Genomic DNA, 25686 nt, shown 5'->3' with positions numbered 1-25686 from the left:
GTGTACTATTATACGAGAACGATGCCGGTCAGAGAAGCGTTCCTATTACTGCAGGAGCTCAAGGTTCAATACTGGGCCCGGTATTATGGAACCTTATGTATGACGGGGTTCTGAAGCTAAAGTTCCCTCCTGGTGGTGAGATCGTCGGCATCGCCGATGACGTATCCTTCAAGGTCTACGGAGAGTCAATTTCCAAGGTAGAACTGAAACTGACCGCAGCACACGCGATTAGCACGGTCACAAATTGGATGCGCGCTAGAGGCCTGGAGCTCGCTGAACATAAGACGGAGGTAATTATCGACAACAACCGCAAGTCGGTTCAACATGCAGTGATTCATGTGGGTGAACCGGCGATCGTATCAAAGCGAAGTTTGAAGCTCTTCGGGGTCGTAATAGACGACAAGCTGACCTTCGGCAGCCATGTCGACTATGCGTGCAAGAGAACTCCGACTGCTACTGCGGCATTATTGAGGATGATGTCCAACAGTTCCAAGGTGTGTACCAGTAGACGTAGGCTACCGGCGACGTGAAGGACACGTTTTATGAATGTCTTGATAAAGCCTTTGAAAAGTGCCCACATCATGGAATGAAAATTGTTATCGGAAAAAGAGAAAAGGTCGGAAGAGAAGATTTGTTTCCGTCTCATAATAGGTAGGGAGAGCCTTCACTCCGCAATCTACAAAACGCTCATTAGACCGGTAGTCCTCTACGGACACGAGACCTGGACGATGCTCGTGGAGGATCAACGCGCACTCGGAGTTTTCGAAAGGAAAGTGCTGCGTACCATCTATGGTGGGGTGCAGATGGCGGACGGTACATGGAGGAGGCGAATGAACCACGAGTTGCATCAGCTGTTGGGAGAACCATCCATCGTTCACACCGCGAAAATCGGACGACTGCGGTGGGCCGGGCACGTAGCCAGAATGTCGGACAATAACCCGGTGAAAATGGTTCTCGACAACGATCCGACGGGCACAAGAAGGCGAGGTGCGCAGCGGGCAAGGTGGATCGATCAGGTGGAAGATGACTTGCGGACCCTCCGTAGACTGCGTGGCTGGCGACGTGTTGCCATGGACCGAGCCGAATGGAGAAGACTCTTACATACCGCACAGGCCACTTCGGCCTTAGTCTGAAATAATAATAGCCTTCACTCCGCTACCAATGACAACGGCCTACGGCCAGTAAATTTCTCTGCTGCCAGAGGGATGGTCATCAGTAGCACCTACTTTGCACGAAAGAACATCCGAGAGCCCAGGACACCCAAATGGTGAAACTTGCAACCAGGTAGACCATGTTCTGGTGGATGGGCGCCATTCCTCGGATGTTATCGATGTGCGGACATTCAGAGGTCCGAACATTGACTCTGATCACTACTTCGTTGTCAGTAAAATTCGATCACGGTTGTCAACTGTATCGAACGAAAGATCATAGCGAATGATGCGTTACAATATCCAGTGATTGTCGGCGGAAGGAGTATCGGCTGAGTACCGCCGATACCGCCTGAGTAGTGCAATCAGCGTTAGCGACAACATCAACGATCTATGGGAGTCGATCCATGGAGCGCTGAGCACAACAGCTTAAGAAGTGGTAGGCACTGCACAGAGACGACCCAGGACGGGTTGGTTCGATGTTGAGTGTCAGAGAGTGACAGACGAGAAGAACGTTGCCAGAAGCCGGATGTCGATGTCGGGTATCCGATCGAATAGAGATCGGTACAAGGAAGCAAGAGCAGCCAAAAAACGAACCTACCGCAGGAAGAAGAAAGAGTATGAAGAACAAGTGATTAGCGAAGCGTAGGAAAAAATGGAGCAGAATGATATGCGGTTTCATGAGACTGTCAATGGCGTGCGGAAAAAGACAGCACCATCTCCCGTCATGTGCCGCGACCAAGAAGGGAATTTGTTGACAGATAAAACCGAAGTGGGTGCCAGCTGGAGGCAACACTTCGAGACTTTGTTGAACACGGCGTGTGTATGGCGGACTTTTATGACAAAAAAATGAGCATCGCTAAAACTGTCACTACGCAAAAATATAGCTTTTCAGCTTTCATTTCGTGACTATTTGAAAAAAATCTACCGAGGGTTACCGAACAACTTTTTTTTTCTCTCTGAAATGGAACTTTTTAGTTGGAAAACCATCGATTATTTACCGTGTGGGGGATTAAATGAAATTCTTGGATTTTTTTCTTCCAATCATCATATAAAAACAAAGGGGGAATCGATTATTACCATGTTATAGTCTCAGCAACTTGTTTAATAGTGCTCAAGCATCGAAGAGCATAACGAAGCCGAATTCGTTGAATTTATGTATTTATGTATTAAAACAGCTAAGAAGGGCTTGGATGAAGATTATGCACTGCATCGTAACCTCATGCACATATACACTCAATTCTTTCCCAACACATGCCAAAATACCACCTGAATTTTCTTTGATTTTTTTTGTGAATTTTTTCATGGGGTTAACTTATAGTTTCATTAACGCTAAACATTTTAATCGACTAAAACCCACCAGCGTAAAAAAAGAACTGGGTGTACTAAGTTGAAAAGTAGGCCAAGTTCCAGTTGGAATGTAGAGCCATTGAAGAAGAATAAGAAGAAGAAGAAAATCAAATACACTGAATTCTGTTTTTACACGATTTACATTTTCGCAATTTTAATAACCATGTGATTTTTCTTTTAATTGTTTAGGATTTTTTGAAACATGTTGCAAAGATTTTGGAGGCAAAATGAAGTTACACGATCTAAAATACGAGCGACAAAATATCATGTAAAAACAGAATCTTGTGTATTGTGTCCCAGCACTTATTTGTATTCCGACTTCCGACGTTTTACTTCCGATCTTACTTCCGACATCATGAACGTCAGAACAAAATTTGAATTTGCTACCAACACATTGTCGGAAGAGCGTTCGGAAGTGTGGAAATCGACTTCCGAACTTCAATTTGGTGCCAGCGACATTGTCAGCGACAAAACAAGCTCGATTTTGTGACAGATAACACCGTGCAGTGCTGCATATTTATTTTATTTTGCCGTGTGAATCTCGTCGGAAGTGGGCCTTGTTGCCAGTTCATCAGCGTCATATAAACAGTTTTGGTCTAAATCGACAATATATCAATGACTTGTCGACCCAACAGACGTTGTCCAGCATAATAGAAATCCGCGTAGTAAACTGTCCATATTAAATTTTCATACAAAACTTTAGTTTTTCACGATTTACTCAACATTTACTCGTGATTTTTGCATAAGAAAATATCATATAAACCCGTTGGAAACGATACACACTTAGCAAAAATTACCGACTTCGTTAATTTGTTTACCGAATTCTCAACAGCTGAGCTGTCGGTAATGGTTTCGGTAAATGGTAAAACTACCGAAAATTTTGTAAATTGCAGGAGAGAAGCAAGCTGTCAATTTTACTGAGAGATCGGTAACTTTTACCGAAAAATATTTCTGGTTCTGTACTTCAGGTTACCGAAAAACTTCAATATGGGAGATACTATTTACCGAAATTAATGTAATATGAAAATATTTATTTTGTGAGATGGGGGTTTCTTTTCGGTTCGTAAACGCGCTTTTTTTTATTGCTTATTCATACATTTATTTCCAAGTATACAATCTTTATATGCATAATCCAAAGTAAACTTCACACATTTTCCCAAGCCGAAAAATACTTTCATGTCCCGCTAAAAAGACGGCATATCTTGTGCGGGTTTTGTCGTGTTTTTTGCGGAATTTGCCGTCATTTCCATCTTGAGAAAACTTGAGCCGTTGGCATTATCGGATACATCTGTAGGCACATTTCTTATTAAAAAGCAGCACTATAGTGGATTTTGACCCAGCAACACCGATAATCGAAATCACAATCAATTTTTACCTTCGGAGGTACGTCATCTGAATGTCGAAATCTGCGCGAAGATAAAAGAAAACAAGAAAAAAAAACAAGCAATCTCAGCAGAGAATTTTATCAATATTTTTATTATAATTACTTACCTGAATCATCATGCATTCCTTTCGTATATTCCTCACAACATAATTTTTATTGCTAAAGTAATAATTTTCGTTGTTCCCACGCGATGAACCGGGAGCGTCATCAGCTAATAAAACAATATGGCGTGGCCGATGACATCGCCGTGTTCTAGTGACCCTTCAGTTTACCGAAAGTTCAGCAAAATAATTTACCGAATTCCGTGCTTCAACTTCTTTACATTTTTTTCGGTAAAATATTTCTCGGATTTCATTTACAGTTTTCAAAACGAATATGTAAAATTACCGAAAATCGGTAATTTACAAAATTACTGATCAAAATCGGTGAAATAAATGACCGAAGTCCTAATCTCTTTTTAAGTGTGTAACAAACATATTTGCTGAAGGAATGAATTTTTCAACGTTTTCGACTTATGCGGATACAAACACAGACCATTTCATTTATATTATTGTTATAAATAATTGAAGCTGTTAAGATTGTGCGTGATATTTTAAGTTTGATCAGAATTATCCAAGTAGTAATTATAAAAAAACATTTTTGAAAACTAACTTGAAGCCCTCAATAGTTTTTCGGATTTCGACGATAGTTTGAAACATCTAACGGTGGAAAAAGAGCCAGTATCACGAAAGTCATTGACACAGCGCATATTTTAGTAGGACGGACGGACCCCATGCATTGTGTTTTGTAAATAACCGGGCATAGCGCCATATGAGTCACATCGTGAAACGTTTTGCTTCCCGTACAAACTCCAGTCAGCACCTACTCAGTGTTAAGCCGTTTTATTCGTCTGTCGTGGTCGGTAGACAGTCATTTTTGCACTCGAAGTGCAGAAAGGCACTCGCACACAGAGAGAGAAAAGCAACGTACCGCCGCGACTTCGGGTTCAGCTCGACATGTATGGAAAGGCAACTCGACCGAATTTGTTTTGTTCTTCGCCAGAATAAGTCACCTTCTGCGCCAGCCAACACACATGCGCTTTAGTCATGGGGTGGTGAAATGAAGTGTAGGTCCCTTTTTTCAGGCAGCACGCATTGCACAACACCACGGTATGCATCATTCTGTTCGTAAAACGCATGACACGGCTGGATGGTGATGCAACTTTCCATACAGCTGGACTTTTTTTTTTCATTATCAAATTATACGAGAGACGCGCATCGAAAAGTAATTCATTAGTCGGACGTTTTATCAACTGATATCCACAAAAGCACAAATTCGAACAAAGAATCTGGGACACTTATCTAATACAGAGCGCAACAAAAAAATGCATTGTTGAACTACAGGGGTTAGACAAAAAGGTTGAGATAGGCAAAATCTTGTCGAAATTCAAATTAGGATCACTTTTGCGTAGAAAAATCTGATTTTAGTAAAATCAGGACCATCGGACGCGAAAACTCTGCTAGTAATCTGTCCCTATCTAAAACCTTAGATTCCCCCGTGGTCACCGGAGATGGTTTCATTTTCCTGTTACAAATTGACCAGTGAGTCTTATAGTCCTCAAAATGTATCTTCAATATAGATTCTATATTTATCGTCTTGGAAAAATTGATGTCGATACCCATATACGCATTATTACGATCTGTTATCATTTCATCATGTTCCCGAAACCGTTTTTTTAGATTTGGACATATCTCTGCGCATCTTGTGCGGCATATTATTTCTAGTTTCTGGAGAAAGCATTAAAAATGATGAAAGTGAACGTCACATAAAATGACAAGCAGAAGAAAAAATGCATTTTAACATATTGTCTAACCCCTGTTTACTTGAACGATTCAAAAATTGCTATTTGCTGAAATTTGTGTTTTTCGCAAATAAACAATTTCTTCTTCCTCTTCTTATTGGCATGACATCCCCACACTGGGACAGAGCCGCCTCGTAGCTAAGTGTTCATTAAGCACTTATAGTCAGCTATATCACAGTTATTAACTGAGAGGTTTCTAAGCCAAGTTACCATTTTTGCATTTGTATATCATGAGGCTAACACGATGATACTTTTATGCCCAGGGAAGTCGAGACAATTTCCAATCCGAAAATTGCCTAGACCGGCACCGGGAATCGAACCCAGCCACCCTCAGCATGGTCTTGCTTTGTAGCCGCGCGTTTTACCGCACGGCTAAGGAGGGCCCCATAAACAATTTAGCATACATTATTTACATTTTGATTGGTAAAATTCAAAAGAAGAGAATGAACTTATTTGTCTAGCCATGTAGGTTTTTTTAATGAACTTCTCGTCATTAGAAGCATCCTTCAGAAATATATTCAAATAAATTGATAAAATGTAAATTTAAATAATTTTTAAATGTCATACTCGTCTCCGCGAGCAAGATGTTAGTGCCGGTCGGACAACTTTTGGCTTCTTTTACGGATCACAATGGTACCACCGCTCCCTTCACTCTCGGTTGGCCGTTGATCTTACAGACAGCCTCCGATTGTGCCGATCGTAGGTGGGTGTCGCTGGAGTTCGTTCGTCGATGTCTACTTATTTTTTGGCTTCATTTGACGCGATGGCAATTGAGCAGAACCACCACCGAACAAGTTCGTTGAACACAACTAAATGCTTATTTTCGCTATCTGAAGCGCGAGTCTAGCGATGAAGTTTCGAAATTTTACATCTCATATCCCCCCATAACCGGCTACCATTTGGTAGAAAACAAATTTCGCTATAGCCTCCGATTAAGCTCAACCAGCTGTTTCGCGATGTATTTACTTTCCACCTATCAAATTACAACACAATGAGCGTGTATTTGTGTTACTCTACTTTTTATTACCAGGTTCGTCGCGTGCCACCGCGCCGCCGGTTTCCATACGCTCTCCATGACATTCAGTGCAGTTTCCTAAACACCTCTCCATAAGCTCTCCTACTAGGTACGACGATGTAGGTATTAGTTGGCATTCGTCACCGAAAACATTAGTTTCTCTATTGTTGTTTACTTCGTCGGTGCGTCACTTTTAGTGCGGCCGCCATTCGTTCGCATCAACAACTCAAAGTCTTAGCTAACAGCAGTGGGTTGGTAATTTCCCATTTTTGCTCACAGTCTGGGTCTACAGAAGAAAGGGGTACGCATTCAGTGACGAAGAGGAAACATCAATGGATAGGAAAGTGTCGTATTATTTCCGTGTGCTACTTCTGACAGTATTTGTGTCAACTCCCAATGGGCCGCACCGCCGACAAGAGTTAACTAACTATCGCTTTCCACCAGGTAATATTGGAAGCTGATGGTGAAGGCGATGACGACGGTCGAAGAACGCCCTGTGTTAGTTGATGTTGACGAGTATGTTCACTAACTGGAGCGACGCGACCATTGAATAAAGACGCATTCTGTGACAGTGATACCAGTTTTCACATCCGCGATCCATCTTAATTGCATATATGCAATTAATAGAACTACGGATGATGGATCAATTTTAAAACTGCAAATCTATAATCCATGAAACAAAGATTTAGTAATAAACAAATGAATTGAACTTATAAATTTTAACAACTAGATTATTTAAAAAAATGAAGGGGCGTAATATCTTTATAGAAGATAGATGCTAATCAGAGTATGCACAATTCATTCTCAAAGATAGACGATACAAGAGAGGCATATATCTAGCACAATTGTTACAAAGCACGAAACTTATTTTATCGCAACCTCATACAAGTGAGCAAAATAAAAATTGGGTTATGTTTTAAGCATAACCGCGAAAAGACGTAGGACTTGTATAAACGTAACGTATTTATATTTAACTTTTGAATCTATGGGGCTTGATTATGGGTAATAGTATTGGAAATAACAACTTCCATGGTGTGTAGAATTATTAGCTATTTGTTTATTTTCAAAACTTCTAGAAATAAAACTAATTATTAAATACATAATCAGAATTGCTTCGTTTCTAACTATTAAGCTCTTATTTACTCTAGCAAATGTAGGGCATTTATAGATTTCTTTTTGATGATAGTATTTAAAGTTTAAAAATTCTATTATTCGAATTTTCAAACTTGGGCAAAATGTGCTATGTTATGGGAACTGTCCCGTTTTCCATCTCACTGAACATATATTCATCTTATCGCCAAACAAAGAAATACAGCACTTCTTATTGCTTACATGCGCGCTTTCTGCTGAATAAACTTATGAAATAATAAAAAATCTCGAAATTAAAGATTTAAAAAAATAAAAAAAGTTACCTTACTAAAATAGAAGAGGTTCTGCTAATACGTCAACGAAAAATTATTTAATGTTGTGGCTTCAAACTCCGATTTTAAGTCAAGTTTAATCATATAATTTTTCAGAAAAATAAAACCAAAGTAATAACCTATAAAATAATGTTTAATAAAATATTGATCTGGAAATTAATTTTGGCGGATTTTTTTAGAACATTTACATGTAAATATGGCGAAATTTACGAATCTCAAATGGATATCAGCACCATTGCTGATTATGCATAATTTAAATGCCAATGTCTTCTGCGAATGAATGAAAGTAATTATTTTTAATCAATTTTCATTAGTGTAGGGGTAACGGCTCAAACCTTGGCTCATTATGCTACGGTTGAGCACATTTATCGTTATAAATCTTCATATATTGCATTTCCAACCAGAATTATTCTACCAGCCGGCTTGCTTACATTTGGTTTTGACGCCAAATAGCAAAAAACGACGATGAATGTCCGCAATATCTCATTAAAACCAGCGAAAGTCTCGAGAGAAATGGACAAAATGTCGGCATCCTTGTCCCTATCAGATGGATAATTTTTCAGCCCACTTGGGACGAGTGATTGTTGATTTCGAACATACGAGAGATAAAGATGGGTTGCTGTTTATAGTACCAGTCATTTTGCTTGCGTTGAATAAAGGCAGCATGCAAACAAATAGAGAAAATCAAATCATCTTATTGAGCGTGAATTCTAATTGGTTGCATGTAAAAAACTACCACACTGATTGTGAGTGTACGTTTCAGATTCCCCCAATAGCACGATTACCAAGGACATGCTAACGAAAATACTATTATATGAATTATTTATTTCTCAAATATTTACCATATTTGCAAGTGAAGAAGTTTAGAGAAATAAAAACTGTATTAAAAACTGCAATTACAAAAAGGCTACATGTTCTAGCCCTCATGTTGTGCCTTCAAACAAATTGCATACGTTAATTATTGGCTGCCGCATAATTTTGAGATTCACTGCTAGTTGAAACCATGGCAGTTGTGTTGCTCTCGCTCTGGCGATACTCTCAAAGAAACTTTTTTCTAAAACGTAAACAATGCTTTAGGTGGGGATAATGCATAACGCACTACTGAAGAAAGCCAATTGTAAAACTTATTCTAGGCAATTCCTTGCTTTGTACTGTGCATAAACAGTTATAACAGCGCCAACTACCTGATATTATTACACAATTATTCATAAATACAATTATTGGATGCTTGTTTTTAACTCTGCCTGCATTGAAGTTTCATGATTGGTATGCACGCTTAAAATCAATAACACAGAGATGTGTTTGCTTCACACAAAACGGACCTAATGCAGAACATCCCCTAGATGAGCGACATTTACACAGGCACAAAAATGCCTCGTACGGTCGTGATAACGGTCCTTTTCAACATGTAAACGTTTGTACAGATTCCTTGTTTCATGAGAAACCAAATACTGTTGAAAATATTGAAATCCAAGCTTCAATAAAACCACACGAGCTATTTTTGTGGCTGTGTAACTGTCGCTCATCTAGGGGATGTTCTGCATTAGGTCCGTTTTGTGTGAAGCAAACATATCTCTGTGTTATTGATTTTAAGCGTGTGTGCGTTTGATTCCACACCTCTCTATATCGATCAGCTGTTGTGAATCCTCTCAAAACTCTCACGTGTTTCAAATTCCCGAGTTGAAAGAATACTTTTTCGGTATCATTTTACAGATCAAAATACTTTTTGCAAGCAATAATAAATCTAAATTATGATGAAGGTATTTGTCAAGTAATTTGACTTGAAATTATTCCGTTGAAATGACGTTGAAAGTTTATCTAATGAAACATACGATCCATTGTATCCTTCCATTATTAAATGAGAAAATGTTTGTAGGATTCGTGCGAAAAATGATAAAACAAAATATTCTTACACTAATTGAATCATTTATTTGCGAAATTATGAAGAAAATGGTGAATCGAACCACGATCGTGTTTGGAGGCCGAAAGGTAGGCAATTAGGGTAATTCGCCAATTGTTGAACACTACCTAAATGTTGAACGGTGTGAAAAAAATCATAATAGAGTTCACTATAACAATTTTCTTAAAAAAGTCGCAAGTGCACTTGAAGCGTTATGACATTTTCTGGTGATATTTTGCTCTGCATTACGGTTTTTACTATGTGAAAATTATTTCCGAAAATATTTTACACTCGATGTTTCAAAGATACCTAATATCTCTAAATTAAAAATTAAGTTTTTGCTCTCACTATTTAAGCTTTACAACTTTAATTACTTTACGCATCACTACCACTATTTTTGCCTTTCTCGTACAACTAAGTTGTACCGAAAGGCTATCATTTCACTCCGCAAACGAACTTTTTATAGAAGCCTCTTAGACCCATAGTATTATATACCAATCGACTCAGCTCGACGAGCTGAGCACATGTCTGTCTGTCCGTGTGTATGTATGTGTGTATGTGTGTGCACAAAAGCTATAAAAACATTAGACAACTTTTCGTATAGTAATCCTTAACCGATTTTCTCGCAACAAGTTTCATTCGACAGGGGACAAAGCCTTGTTGATCACTATTGAATTTTATAACGATTGGTCATTGCGTTTAAAAGTTATGAAGAAAATGGTACATCGAACCATTTAAACCCCATATAAGGTTGGTGTCTTAACTAAATGCGAGAAAGGCACCACCAACGCTAGGTGGATTAATCTGGGTTTTTCAAATTAAATCCGAAAAGTTTCTCATGTGATTGATTAAATTTATATTACTTACTAGCGAAAGAAACCCAGCTTTGCCCGGGTGTTGCAAATGTCACAATGTACTATTTGCAGCACCGCACTCTAGATCAATTTCCGTGCGTTTGTTTTTTTTTCCTCAACAGCTGACCCAAAATTGTATTCTAATGTTTTTTTTTACATTTACCCGTCAAATTTACTAACTGTATATACAAACCTTGCGGATCCCAAAACGAATCGATCAGGGAAAAAATCTTGCAAATTGGTCAACCCGTTCGCGAGTTAAATCGTCAGGAAGGAAATCTCAACTCATTTTTATTATATAGAAGAAGAAGATTATTATTAATTTGATAAATTTAATGAATATTTTAATTGCACTCTTATTCTTGCTTATGTGGCCATTTGTTGAACACTAACATAACCTAAAACAGCTGGCTTCGTAAGCAGGAGTGCCAGATAGTTTTCCATTTCACTACTAAATGCTCCACAAAATATGAAAAAATATAACCCTTTATTAGGTAGTACTGATGTTATTGTATCCAATGGTTTATTAAAAAGCTTATTAAAGCCTGTCCACGTTAAATTTCGGACACCTTTCTTCCAATGCGATTTTTAACATTTTCACAAAGCACCGAGACGACAATTTACATGACAGTTGAATCTCTCCGCTTTATGTGCTGCTTTCATCATGTTTTCATTCTCGTTCAAATTGATAAAATGGCTACAAATAAATTGGACATTATCCCAGTGTCCGAAATTTAACGTGGACAGGCTTTATTAAGCTTATTTAACAATATTCGCACAATATTCATAGAAAATCCAAACTTTCGCATTTTGATGAATAATTTCTGGCCACACGGTCCATGACATTTGCTTTGTTTATAACTTCAGTTGGTGTAGCAATAAAATTATTTGTGTCGTTAGATTATTGTTCTCTTCCCTCAAAATGGACATGGATAATACGGTAAAATAACCATTTAAATTATGCATTACATACATTATTGATCTGTTGAACTTTTATTTTATTACAGGAAACACTAACTGAAAAGCAAGTTGCTAAAAATCGAAGCAAACAAAAACAGTATCCGGAATCTAACCTCAATCATGCAGTAGCCGCTGTGAAGTCAAAAATGATGACGTTGGGAAAAGCTGCTAGTTACTATGACATACCGAAAGGAACGCTTCATTTTCGGCTAAGCTCCAAGTGGCAAGGAAAATTCCCCGTGGACCTAAACCAGTGCTTTCCCAGGATGATGAGAACAAACTTGCGCAATGGATTGAGGAGATGGAAAAACGAGGATTCCCTTGCACGAAGGACGCTCTGTTTTCGAGAGTGAAGACATTTTTGGACTCATTAATCACCGGGACACAATTTTTAAGGATTACACTCCCGGTAAATTTTATATAATATTCCTTATAAATGATTCAATATTTATGTATTTTTTCCCTTCCTTTGTTTCACAGGTTATAAGTGGTTGGAACTATTCATAAAACGTCGAGGAGTGATCGATGCATTGTCCATCCGGAAGCCCGAAAACATAAGTTATGCGGCTGCAACTGTCTGTGAATCCGATATCAGGAAGTGGTTTCAATTAATTGGAGACTACGTCACAAAGGAAAATCTGTCAGATATCCTGAAAGACCCGCGGCGAATTCTGAATGGAGACGAAACGATGTTCCTTTTTGATCCAGAGACGAAGTCAGTTATTGCAACGAAAGGAAATCGAAATGTGTACCTCGTTCAGAAAGCAGACCCAAAGAAGAATATTACGGTTTTGTTTACCTTTGATGCTGATGGGTATATGTTCCCGCCGGATATCATCCTGCCGTACAAGCGTCTATCGAAACATATTCTGATGAGCATGCAATCCGATTGGGGTGTTGGCAAATCTGAGCGCGGCTGGATGGACAGAGAAAATTTTCAGGCTTACATTCAGAACATTCTGTATCCATCGTTAGTGCGCCGCAATGTTCCGTTTCCGGTTATCTTCTTTGTAGATGGCCACTCTTCCCACACTGGCATTGAAGCAGCAGAGGCTTGTGCTACTTTGGGAATAATTTTAATCGCATTATACCCGAATGCAACGCACATAATGCAACCCTGTGATGTTGCAATATTTAAGCCTCTTAAAAACCAGTGGACTAAGGTAATCGACCAATGGAAGATGGAGAACGATGGAAACACCTTCACGATTGACCATTTTGGAAGTGCCCTAGATACTGCTATCCGAACCGGAATAAAAACGGCTACTATCCGCGCTGGATTTCGTAGGTGTGGACTTTTTCCCTTTGATGTGGATGCCATTGATTACAGTAGATGTTTGGGTAGATCATCGGAAATAGACGCTGTGCCGAATGTTCCAGTAGTGCCTGTGGGTTCTTTAACCGGGTCCAGCAGACGAGATCCACCAACTTCGACAGCAATTACAAACTCCACAGAGTCCTCGACGGAAAGTCTCTTAGTAGCTTCAGGATTTTTGGCAACACCTCCATATCCAAAAATAACACTTTGGTCATCTACACCGGATTATGATTTTGAACCAAGCCTGTCTCCGTTACCACGCCAGCTGTCGCCAATTCCGAACACACCGCAAATGGTAGGTACTTCCCCAATACTACTGCACACCTCGTCATATACTGAAGATCCTATCAATTCGGAAACTGCACTAATGGAAAACTCATCGCATAACGTCAATACAAAATCAGCAATAAGTCAAACATCAATCGGAACCCAATTTTCAAGAGCTGAAGGTGGGTCACGAATTACTGATCATGGTCCTCGTCGCATTAGTATTTCAAGACAAAATTTTCAAAACGACTTATCTGCTTTTGTAAACAAAGATTCAAACGACGATTTGACGAATCTGATAGCTCTCCCACGCAAACCAACACCACCAATAGGTAGGTGAAGAATTCCGCTACCTGTTGCCGGTGTTGGTTTGCGTGGAGAGCTATCAGATTCGTCAAATCATAGTTTGAATCTTTGTTTACAAACGCAGATAAGTCGTTTTGAAAATTTGGTCTTGATTTCTAATTTCCTACAACTCCCACCAACTCCGAAACGAAAGCAAATAAAACGTAACTACAAACAAAAACGGCAATTTATCCTAACTGCTGCAGAGCGCATTCAAGAGCTTGAACAGAAGGAGCAAGAGAAAGAAAACGCTGCGATTCGTTGCTAGGAAGTCGTCGAACAGCGGGCATCGAGAAAAGCGGACGTCGAAAAGAAGAAACAAGAGCGGAAAATTTAGCTTGAGCAGCGACGAGCTTTGAAGAAAGTTGAAAATGAGAAAAAGAAAGAACTGAAGGATAAAATGAAGAATCTTAAATTGAAAAACAAACGAAATATGGATAAAGAGAAGGCAACTGAAGAAAAAGGAAAAATGTCCAAACGGATCCGCAATTGATCGCTATCACATAAAGAACTACTTACAGCATTTATTTATGACCATCAGCCGATTTCCAGCATTTTTTTAAATACCTAAACACAAAAGTTGAAATGTATGTATTCTATACAATGAATTTGAAATAAAACAAATGACATTCTATGAATTAATCATTTTTGTTTTAAATTGTAGTCATTATTTGGTTACCATAATAGTTTGTTCGTTTTATTGGTTTTGATTTTCGAATTCAATTTTCATCGTTTCTCTAAATGTAGAACATTTTGCTATAGATACTTCCCGTCTTGAATAACAAACTTATTATTTAACGTCTTGAGCAGCAAACAACAACCGTTCAACATCTAACGAGGATCGTTTAACATTAGACTTTTATAGGTTATGGATGCGTTCAACATTTAGGTTCGAAAGGAGTCATATAAAACAACGTCTGTGTATCCAACAATAAATATTATTAATTTGAAACATAAGAGAACGGACACTGAATCACTGGCTTTATAAGATGACCTTATGTTACGAACCCTGAACTAAGTATTCACAGACCAATCAATTGAAAACAAAAAAGTCGAACTTAACCGTTCAACATTTAGCGAATTACCCTATTTTTTGTATGTTTTGTATGTAAAAGTTTTGGTTAATTATGTCGCTATACTAATGGAAATTGTGAAATAAAAATGATAGCTGACATAGTGTGTGTTATCCATTCATCTGATGTGCGAAAGCAGGTATGTTCATTCAGAAAACTCTTTTATTGGGCAAAAGAAAAACTCTAGCACAGCCAGCCTGCATAAGTCAACAAAACATGTCTGCTAAAAAACCGAATCAAAGCGATTTTTCACGCAAGATAATTGCTTTCAATAGTTTAAGAAGTGTTTAAATCTAGAGTTATGAAGCAGATATATGTTTGATACACTTTTCTAAAGAAGCAGTGATTAATATCTCCCTACAAATCGACGTATTATCGCTGAAATATTGATTAATTTGCTTGATAAGCCAATGTTACATCCAGGGCCAACATTACCGCCGGTTACCCTATTTGATTTTTTTTGCTGGGGAATCAGAACTGTTATGGTACAACACTGTAAGAATGTACGTGTGGTTTAGTACCAACCACAATCTAACATATGGTCAGTCATATGTAATGACTCGTTCCTATCATGGGATGATGTGGATTATGAAACCAATGACTTTTCCCTGGATGAACAGACCAAATCTCTCTGGGCTAATTTAATTCTTCTTCATCCACCACCGCTGCCATCGCAGCCTCAGCCATCATCGGCCTTTAGCCGTGAGCTCCGAGCGATGCGATGGGCGATTGCATCGATCGCAACCGACACCACTGCATCCGACCATCATCAAGCATAGAACGACAAAAAATGCGTCCTCTTCTTTCATGCATACTCGCAGACCCACCGGCAGCTCTCCCACTGGCGACTGCATGCTGTGTACGTAAGCACAGCAAACGAACGAGAAAAAAATGGGCGAGCAAAAGCACGTCAGTACGCGCTGCTGTCACAAACTGACTCGCACACGGCATGCACAGCTTCTTTTATACACAAAGAAAATCTTGCGGTGGACCCGAAGGCACGTCACAATGATTATATATGAATTTTTTATTGGCCTTGACAAGAATTGAAATTTTAAATACCTTATCGTTGAAAATCTTAAATTTCAATGAAGTTGGCAAATTGCTGGAGAGTGTCCGAGTCGAGTGATATATAAATCTTAAAAATCCATCGAAAGATAAAGGCACTAGTATCGTTCGAAATCTTCCCTTCCAGCGTAACGCTCTCGATTTCCAAAAATTTAAATAACACTAGTATAGTAAAGAAAGACGTAAGTCCTACGTCAAAACAGAATCGAAGAGGCAACCATAACTGTCAAACTGTATTTTCAACGCTTCGTTCCCGCTTTTGCATACTCGTGACTACCCGTGATTCCGGATAAATACCTCCCGTGGTTCCCGACGAATCATGTCCGGGAATCCTTACGAATCTAACCTGGCTTTCCTGACAAATCCCATCTGAGATTCCTACGAATCCATTTTAGGATTATGCCTGAGATTCCTGACGTAGTCAGTAATCATATTTCCCGCCAAGAATTCCCGAAGAAACTAATCGTCGATTTCTGACGAAAACCCTCCATGATGTTTGAGGAATCCCACATGGGAGTCATGAAGAAGCTTGTTTTGGATTACTAGCGGATCTTGTTTTAGATTACTAACGAATCTTGTCCAAGGTTCCTAGCGAATCCAGCTCAGGATTTCTAACAAATCCTGTCTGGGATTTCTGAAGAATACCTAGGATTTTGACGAATCCCACCTGGGATGCCTAATGAATCCCGCCTGAGATTATCTCGTCTGGGAATCTTGACAAGTACCGTCTGGAATTGTTGTCGAATCTCGCGTGAGAAACTTGACGAATCCCGTCTGGGTATCTTGAAAAATCCCTTCTGGAGATCTTTCTTGACGACTCCCGCCTGGAAATCTTGACAAATTCCGTTTGCGTTTCCTTACGAATCAGGTCTATAATACTTGACCAACCCAGACTGAGACCCTTGACAAATCCCGGTTGGGATTCTTGACGAATCCCGGTTGGGATTCTTGACGAATCCCGGTTGGGATTCTTGACGAATCCCGGTTGGGATTCTTGACGAATCCCGGTTGGGATTCTTGACGAATCCCGGTTGGGATTCTTGACGAATCCCGGTTGGGATTCTTGACGAATCCCGGTTGGGATTCTTGACGAATCCCGGTTGGGATTCTTGACGAATCCCGGTTGGGATTCTTGACGAATCCCGGTTGGGATTCTTGACGAAATGACAAATGATTGACAAATTCCGTCTGGGGTTCTTGACGAATCCCATCTGAGATTCTTGACGTATCCCATCTGAGATTCTTGACGAATCCCGCCTGGGATTCTTGACGAATCCCGCCTGGGATTCTTGACGAATCCCGGTTGGGATTCTTGACGAATCCCGGTTGGGATTCTTGACGAATCCCGGTTGGGATTCTTGACGAATCCCGGTTGGGATTCTTGACGAATCCCGGTTGGGATTCTTGACGAATCCCGGTTGGGATTCTTGACGAATCCCAGTTGGGATTCTTGACGAATCCCAGTTGGGATTCTTGACGAATCCCGGTTGGGATTCTTGACGAATCCGGTTGGGATTCTTGACGAATCCGGTTGGGATTCTTGACGAATCGGTTGGGATTCTTGACGAATCGGTTGGGATTCTTGACGAATCCGGTTGGGATTCTTGACGAATCGGTTGGGATTCTTGACGAATCCAGTTGGGATTCTTGACGAATCCGGTTGGGATTCTTGACGAATCGGTTGGGATTCTTGACGAATCCGGTTGGGATTCTTGACGGATCCCGGTTGGGATTCTTGACGGATCCCGGTTGGGATTCTTGACGAATCCCGGTTGGGATTCTTGACGAATCCCGGTTGGGATTCTTGACGAATCCCGGTTGGGATCTGACGAATCCCGTCTGGGATTCTTGACGAATCCCAGTTGGGATTTTTGACGAATCTCTGTAGGGATTTTTGACGAATCCCGGTTGAGATTCTTGACGAATCCCGGTTGGGATTCTTGACGAATCCCGGTTGGGATTCTTGACGAATTCGGTTGGGATTCTTGACGAATCGGTTGGGATTCTTGACGAATCCGGTTGGGATTCTTGACGAATCAGTTGGGATTCTTGACGAATCCGGTTGGGATTCTTGACGAATCCGGTTGGGATTCTTGACGAATCGGTTGGGATTCTTGACGAATCAGTTGGGATTCTTGACGAATCCGGTTGGGATTCTTGACGAATCCGGTTGGGATTCTTGACGAATCCGGTTGGGATTCTTGACGAATCCGGTTGGGATTCTTGACGAATCCAGTTGGGATTCTTGACGAATCGGTTGGGATTCTTGACGAATCGGTTGGGATTCTTGACGAATCTGGTTGGGATTCTTGACGAATCCGGTTGGGATTCTTGACGAATCCGGTTGGGATTCTTGACGAATCGGTTGGGATTCTTGACGAATCCAGGTTGGGATTCTTGACGAATCGGTTGGGATTCTTGACGAATCCCGGTTGGGATTCTTGACGAATCCGGTTGGGATTCTTGACGAATCGGTTGGGATTCTTGACGAATCCGGTTGGGATTCTTGACGAATCCGCCTGGGATTCTTGACGAATCCGGTTGGGATTCTTGACGAATCGGTTGGGATTCTTGACGAATCCGGTTAGGATTCTTGACGAATCCGGTTGGGATTCTTGACGAATCCAGTTGAGATTTTGATGAATCCGGTTGGGATTCTTGACGAATCCGGTTGGGATTCTTGACGAATCGGTTGGGATTCTTGACGAATCGGTTGGGATTCTTGACGAATCGGTTGGGATTCTTGACGAATCGGTTGGGATTCTTGACGAATCGGTTGGGATTCTTGACGAATCCGGTTGGGATTCTTGACGAATCAGTTGGGATTCTTGACGAATCGGTTGGGATTCTTGACGAATCCAGTTGGGATTCTTGACGAATCGGTTGGGATTCTTGACGAATCGGTTGGGATTCTTGACGAATCCAGTTGGGATTCTTGACGAATCAGGTTGGGATTCTTGACGAATCCGGTTGGGATTCTTGACGAATCCGGTTGGGATTCTTGACGAATCCGGTTGGGATTCTTGACGAATCGGTTGGGATTCTTGACGAATCCGGTTGGGATTCTTGACGAATCCGCCTGGGATTCTTGACGAATCCAGTTGGGATTCTTGACGAATCGGTTGGGATTCTTGACGAATCCCAGTTAGGATTCTTGACGAATCCCGGTTGGGATTCTTGACGAATCGGTTGAGATTTTTGATGAATCCCCTGGTTGGGATTCTTGACGAATCCGGTTGGGATTCTTGACGAATCGGTTGGGATTCTTGACGAATCGGTTGGGATTCTTGACGAATCCAGTTGGGATTCTTGACGAATCCCGGTTGGGATTCTTGACGAATCGGTTGGGATTCTTGGCGAATCGGTTGGGATTCTTGACGAATCCTGGTTGGGATTCTTGACGAATCCCGGTCTGGGATTCCTGACGAATCCCGTCTGGGATTCCTGACGAATCCCGTCTGGGATTCTTGACGAATCCCGTTTGGGATTCTTGACGAATCCCGTCTGGGATTCTTGACGAATCCCGTCTGGGATTCTTGACGAATCCCGTCTGGGATTCTTGACGAATCCCGTCTGGGATTCTTGACGAATCCCGTCTGGGATTCTTGACGAATCCCGTCTGGGATTCTTGACGAATCCCGTCTGGGATTCTTGACGAATCCCGGTTGGGATTCTTGACGAATCCCGGTTGGGAATCTTGACGAATCCCTGTTGGGATTCTTGACGAATCTCGTTTGGAATTCTTGACGAATCCCGTTTGGAGTTCTTGACGAATCCCGTTTGGAGTTCTTGACGAATCCCGTTTGGGATTCTTGACGAATCCCGTTTGGGATTCTTGACGAATCCCGTTTGGGATTCTTGACGAATCCCGTTTGGGATTCTTGACGAATCCCGTTTGGGATTTTTGACGAATCCGGTCTGGGATTCTTGACGAATCCGGTTTGGGATTCTTGACGAATCCGGTTTGGGATTCTTGACGAATCCGGTCTGGGATTCTTGACTAATCCCGTCCGGAATTCTTGGCGAATCCCGTCTAGGATTCTTGACGAATCCTATCTGGGATTCTTGACGAGTCCCTTCTGGGATTCATGGCGAATCATGTCTGGGATTCTTGATGAATCCCGTCTTGGATTCTTAACGAATTCCGTCTGGGATTCTTGACGAATCTCGTCTGGAATTCCTGGGTAATCTCGTCTAGGATTAGCGACGATTTTCATCTAGAATTATTGATGCATCCTGACTAGGATTGTTTAAAAATAGTCAGGTATTAAAATCTAAATAAATAAATAAACCGTTTAGGAAACCTTTTGCCAACTTCCTCGATATCTCAAATCTTAATAAATGTTAGATAAGTCGATATGAAATTGTGCTTGAAATAGTACATCGAAACTCTTTCTTGTAATTTGGGGCGTTTCTGCTATTTCATGATATAGAGCATGTCGTAAAGCAATTTCAGATTCGTGGAACGAAGGGTTTGCCGTCAATGATATTTATTTATTCGCGCTATCTATTTGGTAATGATGCATGGAGTGCCGTCAAATTTGAAAGATACATAAAGAAAAGGTATGCGTTTGGCATATGACAAACACCTCGAAATTGGTCTTTAAATTTTATTCGTCCATTCTCAACAGGAAGATACTGCTCATATAGATAATAATGCTTTATTCTACGAATAATAACGGTACATCCTCAAGCCTGGCTGCCCAAATTCCGTAGCACTTCGCATCCCTCTTCAGAAAAGAAACTTCAACCCCCGCATGCGATTGCTAAAATCACCTAAACAAAATTAAATCATCTGAATATTGGCGGTGCTGCTTCAGCTCCATACGCTGAGCTAACCTTCGAAACACCACTTCGAGCAAGATCCTAGAACGGCCAACACCCGCCCAACGGCCAAGCCAAGTAAGCAACCAGCGCGCGAACAACATTCCATAAATGGGGATCTTCTCTGTTGTTGTTGCTGTTGCCGGTTTTGCGCGTCCGCGTTCGATTGGGTGCTATATTTCGATTCCAGTTTCAACTCGCCGAATCGTGTTCTCTCGAATGCTTCCTCCGTTTTCGTTTGCACAAGCAAGGGGACAACGGCACTGGCGCTGGCCGGCCACGAGAGGTACGCGGGTCCAATCGGCTGTACACCTCTCCTCTTCGGAGTTTATGAGTCACACACCGGACGACGACGCAGCCCATGACAACGGCAACGACTACGGCGACAAAGCGGCGCACCGTTCAAACGTTTGCAATTTGCGCAGTGGTGCCGATTTGGTTTCGAGCATGGATCTCAAACATGAGAGCCGGCGATGGAATGATCCGATATTGACCAAAGATTGCGGATATTCATCAGAATAGAATAGAATACTTTTCAAGCATTCAAAAATAATCCCTTTCGGAGATTCGAAAATAATCCTTTTCGGGAATTAAAAAAAAGGTTCTTTTTCAGGGACTCGAAAAGAATCTGTTTCAGGGATTCGAATAGAATCCCTTCCGGGGATTCGAAAAGAATCCCTTTCGGGAATTCGAAAAAAATATCTTTCGGAGATTCGAAAAGAATCCCTTTTGGGGACTTGAATAGAATCCCTTTCGGAGATTCGAAAAGAGTCCCTTCGAAGATTAGAAAAGAATCCCTTTTGGGGACTTGAAAAAAATAAAAGAATTCCTTTCGGGGATTCGAAAAGAATCTCTTTCGGAGATTCGGAAAGAATCCCTTTTGGGACTTGCATAGAATCCCTTTCGGGGATTCGAAAAGAATCCCTTTCGGGGATACGAAAAAAATAGAAGAATTCCTTTCGAAGATTAGAAAAGAATCCTATTTGGGGATTTGCATAGAACCCCTTTCGGGAATTCGAAAAGAATCCCTTTCGGGGATACGAAAAAAATAAAAGAATTCCTTTCGTGGATTCGAAAAGAATCTCTTTCGGAGATTCGGAAAGAATCCCTATCGGGGATTTGAATACAATCCCTTTCGTGGATTCGAAAAAAATCCCTTTCGTAAATTCGAAAAAACCCTTTTCTTGAATTCGAAAAGAATCCTTGTCGTGGATTCGAAAAAAATCCCTTTCGGGCATTCGAAAAGAATTCCTTTCGGAGATTAGAAAAGAATCCTTTTCCGTGAATTCTAAAAGAATCCCTGTCGTGGATTCGAAAAGAATCCCTTCCGGGGATTCGAAAAGAATTTCTTTCGGAGAATAAAAAAGAATTCCTTTTGGGGACTTGAATAGAATCCTTATCGGGGATTCGAAAAGAATTCCTTTCGGGGATTCGAAAAGAATCCCTTTCGGGGATTTGAAAAGAATTCCTTTCGAGGATTCGAAAAGAATTCCTTTCGGGGATTCGAAAAGAATTCCTTTCGAGGATTCGAAAAGAATTCCTTTCGGGAATTCGAAAAGAATTCTTTTCGTGGATTCGAAAAGAATTCTATTCGGGGATTCGAAATGAATCCCTTTTAGGGGATTCAAAGAGAATCAATTTCGGGGATTCGAAGAAAATCCCTTTCGGGGATTCGAAAAGATTCCCTTTCGAGTATTTAAAAAGGATCCCGTTCCTGGATTCAAAAAGCATTCCTTTCGAAGATTCGAAAAGAATCCCTTTCGGGGATTCAAAAACAATCCCTTTCGGGGATTCGAAAAGAAGCTCCTTCTGAGATTCGGAAAGAATCCCTATCAAGGATTTGAATACAATCCCATTCGGGAATTAATTAGAAAAGAATCCCTTTCGGCATTCCGAAAATAATTTCTTTCGGAAAATAAAAAAGAATTCCTTTTGGGGATTCGAAAAGAATTCCTTTCGGGGATTCGAAAAGAATTCCTTTCGGGGATTCGAAAAGAATTCCTTTCGGGGATTCGAAAAGAATTCCTTTCAGGGATTCGAAAAGAATTCCTTTCGGGGATTCGAAATGAATCCCTTTCGAGGATTCGAAAAGAAGCTCCTTCAGAGATTCGGAAAGAATCCCTATCGAGGATTTGAATACAATCCCATTCGGGATTAGAAAAGAATCCCTATCGGGGATTCGAAAAAAAATCCTTTCAGGGATTCGAAAAGAATCCCTTTCGGGGATTCAAAAAGAATCCCTTTCGGAGATTCGAAAAGAATCCCTTTCGGGGATTCGAAAAGAATCCCTTTTGGGGATTTAAAAAGAATGCCTTTCATGATTTCGAAAGAAATTCTTTTCGGGAAACCAAAGAGTCTATTTCAAAAAGTATCAAAGATTCGAAAAGCATCCCAATCGGGAATTTGAAAAGAATCTCTTTCGACGTTTCGACAAGAATCACTTTCATGGATTCGAAAAGAATTATTTTCGAGGACTCGGAAAGAATCCATTTCAAGACTCCGAACAGTCCCTTTTGGGGATTCGAAAAGAATCCCTTCCGGAAATTCGAATTTGGATTTATTCCCATCCCATTATCCAAATTCGAATTCATTTATGAATATAGGCTCAGTCACTTATCAAAAAGGTAGTTAACTAAATGTTATTTAACAAACCATTGATCATAAAAAAAGACAAAAGAGTAGAGAAACAAAACCAGATTTGGAGGCCAGTCAACCCATGATATCAGTGTTAATAAATCGCTCTGGAAATTCATCTGATGAAGTGCGACCCACTCCACAGCAGCATTACGTGTTGTAGCGGCTGAAAAAGTAAGTAAACGTGTGTACACTTACCATCGCTTCGTTTGATGTTGACTATGCTTCCCTTCTCGAATAGATCCATTTCTGCTGACTTAAGAGTAGATAAACTCGGGTCGTGGTTCTCTACGGTAGCAGCAAGGGGCACAACACAGGTTTGCGATCTGTTTGATATCTATTTTTTGTAACACTTTTTCTTTATCCGCGCTAACTCGCACACACTCTGTTTCCCGTTGGTTGGCTGTTTCTTTCTTCTGTGAATTTCTTGGAGCAGATATCGGTTGCTGTTAGCACACAAACACTGCTTCGCTTTACACCGCACTGCTTCCTCGAACTAAAGATGGAACGAACGATGCACGATTTTAGCCTTCTTTTTTTTCGATTTATCCAACTAGGTAGTGCTGGTGCACTAAAAGTGCAATGGCTGGAACTGCTCTTTTAGATTATTTGGATTTTTCACCGCGGCCCTGTTGACACAACACACTGACACATTCGGATACCTAATAATTTACAATTCAAACGATTCTCCAGCTGGATTTTGGAACTGGCCCAATGCTCGAAACGAGGCGATTCATCAAGGAATCAACGCACTGGAATTGGGCTCAAACGTGTAAATTTTTAAACAATAGATCCACAAACACCAAAAAAGGGAAAAACACCAGCAACTGTCAGAACCGTGTTGTTATACCCGGAAACGACAGACTTCGGGCGGCTTGCTTCGGTTTTTTCCTTCACACACTATTGTGTCATCCAGCATTAGGCACCATTTACAGTGAATCCGCGACACTGAATATTATTCATCGGCTTGACTCATTTGTGGGCCACGCATCGGAACACGGACCAACCAACTCTACCACACACTCTCTAAACAATGGCCTTTGGTGGCAAATCCCTCTGATGCTCTTGCTGGCCTTCTTTTGTTGGACGTTTTCATCGTCGTCGTCGTCGACAGTGGCGTGTGAGTGTTTACTAGGGTGTCCCAAAAAAAAACATATTCGAATAGCACAGTGACAGAAAACTCTCCCTTTCTCGATGTTTTATAACTCGATGTAGGAGAACGGTTCGGCACTTCATCTCATAGCTCCCATTACCATCCCATCAAAAGTATGTATATACTTGACCCGATAAAAAGTATGTATATACTAACTGGTTATCGTTAAAAAGAAATAAACAATTACAATTACAATCAAAAACAAAGTAAAGAAAAAGAATTTGATTTGTTTTTTATATTTGTGATTTTTTCACAGCAGTGAGCACGTATGTAAGCATAAAGAAGCAACGAGATTGGTGCTGTATTTCTTTGTTTTGCAATGAGATGAATATATGTTCAGTAAGGTAGAAAACGAAACAGTTCCCCTAAATCTAGGCTATTCTAAGTAGTTCTTGTTCAATACTCTCTTTTATACACCAAAATCAATTACACAGTGTGTTTTCTCCACACATAAAAGCCTATTATGAAAAAGCTTTGTTATATGTTGCTTGAAAAAACTATCATATTGTGTATCCGGAACAAATTTAATACGCTTTTCATACCCAAGTTGCGCATTCTAATTTGGTGCTACGCAAACAATAAATAGCATTGGAAACTTACGGAATCAGCATTTCAGTTTCGTTTAAAGTATCAATCAATGAGAATTTTTTCATATTAAACGTATTTGTCGCAAACATATTTTTTTGCAATTTAGGAACACAAATATATTCCAAATGGATCCACACATTAATTCAATTATTGCATATTTTTTTCCCGTAACACGGTAGATCACTTTGACGTAGTGTGTTGCGGTGTAAGATCTACCAAACAGAGCCCTAGCTTAATCCATTTTCTAGCTAGGGCAATGAGTTGTGGTAATTAAGGATTCATCGTATTTAGTCCCCGCTACCAACAGCAGTCTCAGAAATAAAACATAATTAATGTTACCTTGCAGACAGTTGAAAGACTCGAATTCCTCTTGTTTGAGGCTAAACTGTATGCAGCGGAAACAACTTTTCCAGCAATTAGTTAAAAATCCTCGGTACCCGTCCCTAGGCTGAACTGATTGCTGGAAAAATTGAGTTAGGGTTTAAATACGTACTAACTCTTCTCGAACTGGTGAACAATGGTAGTGAGAGGAACACACGGAAGT

The 25686-nt window shown here is 40.5% G+C and overlaps 1 protein-coding gene across 1 annotated transcript in view; it reads right to left on the bottom strand.

The window, feature by feature from the left end:
* The window catches only part of LOC134205684 (kinesin-like protein Klp10A), a 157393-nt gene that overhangs the window by 129911 nt on the left and 1796 nt on the right, over positions 1 to 25686 (bottom strand). Inside the window, 1 exon segment of the mRNA XM_062681199.1 lies at positions 23600 to 23897. Within this exon segment, the coding sequence (XP_062537183.1) occupies positions 23600 to 23648 (49 nt within the window). The 5' untranslated portion in view covers positions 23649 to 23897.

Source organism: Armigeres subalbatus, chromosome 1 (genome assembly GCF_024139115.2).
Source record: "Armigeres subalbatus isolate Guangzhou_Male chromosome 1, GZ_Asu_2, whole genome shotgun sequence".
Lineage (NCBI taxonomy): Eukaryota > Metazoa > Arthropoda > Insecta > Diptera > Culicidae > Armigeres > Armigeres subalbatus.
The sequence above is the reverse complement of the archived record's forward strand: the minus strand, read 5'-3'. Positions and strand labels throughout refer to the sequence as shown.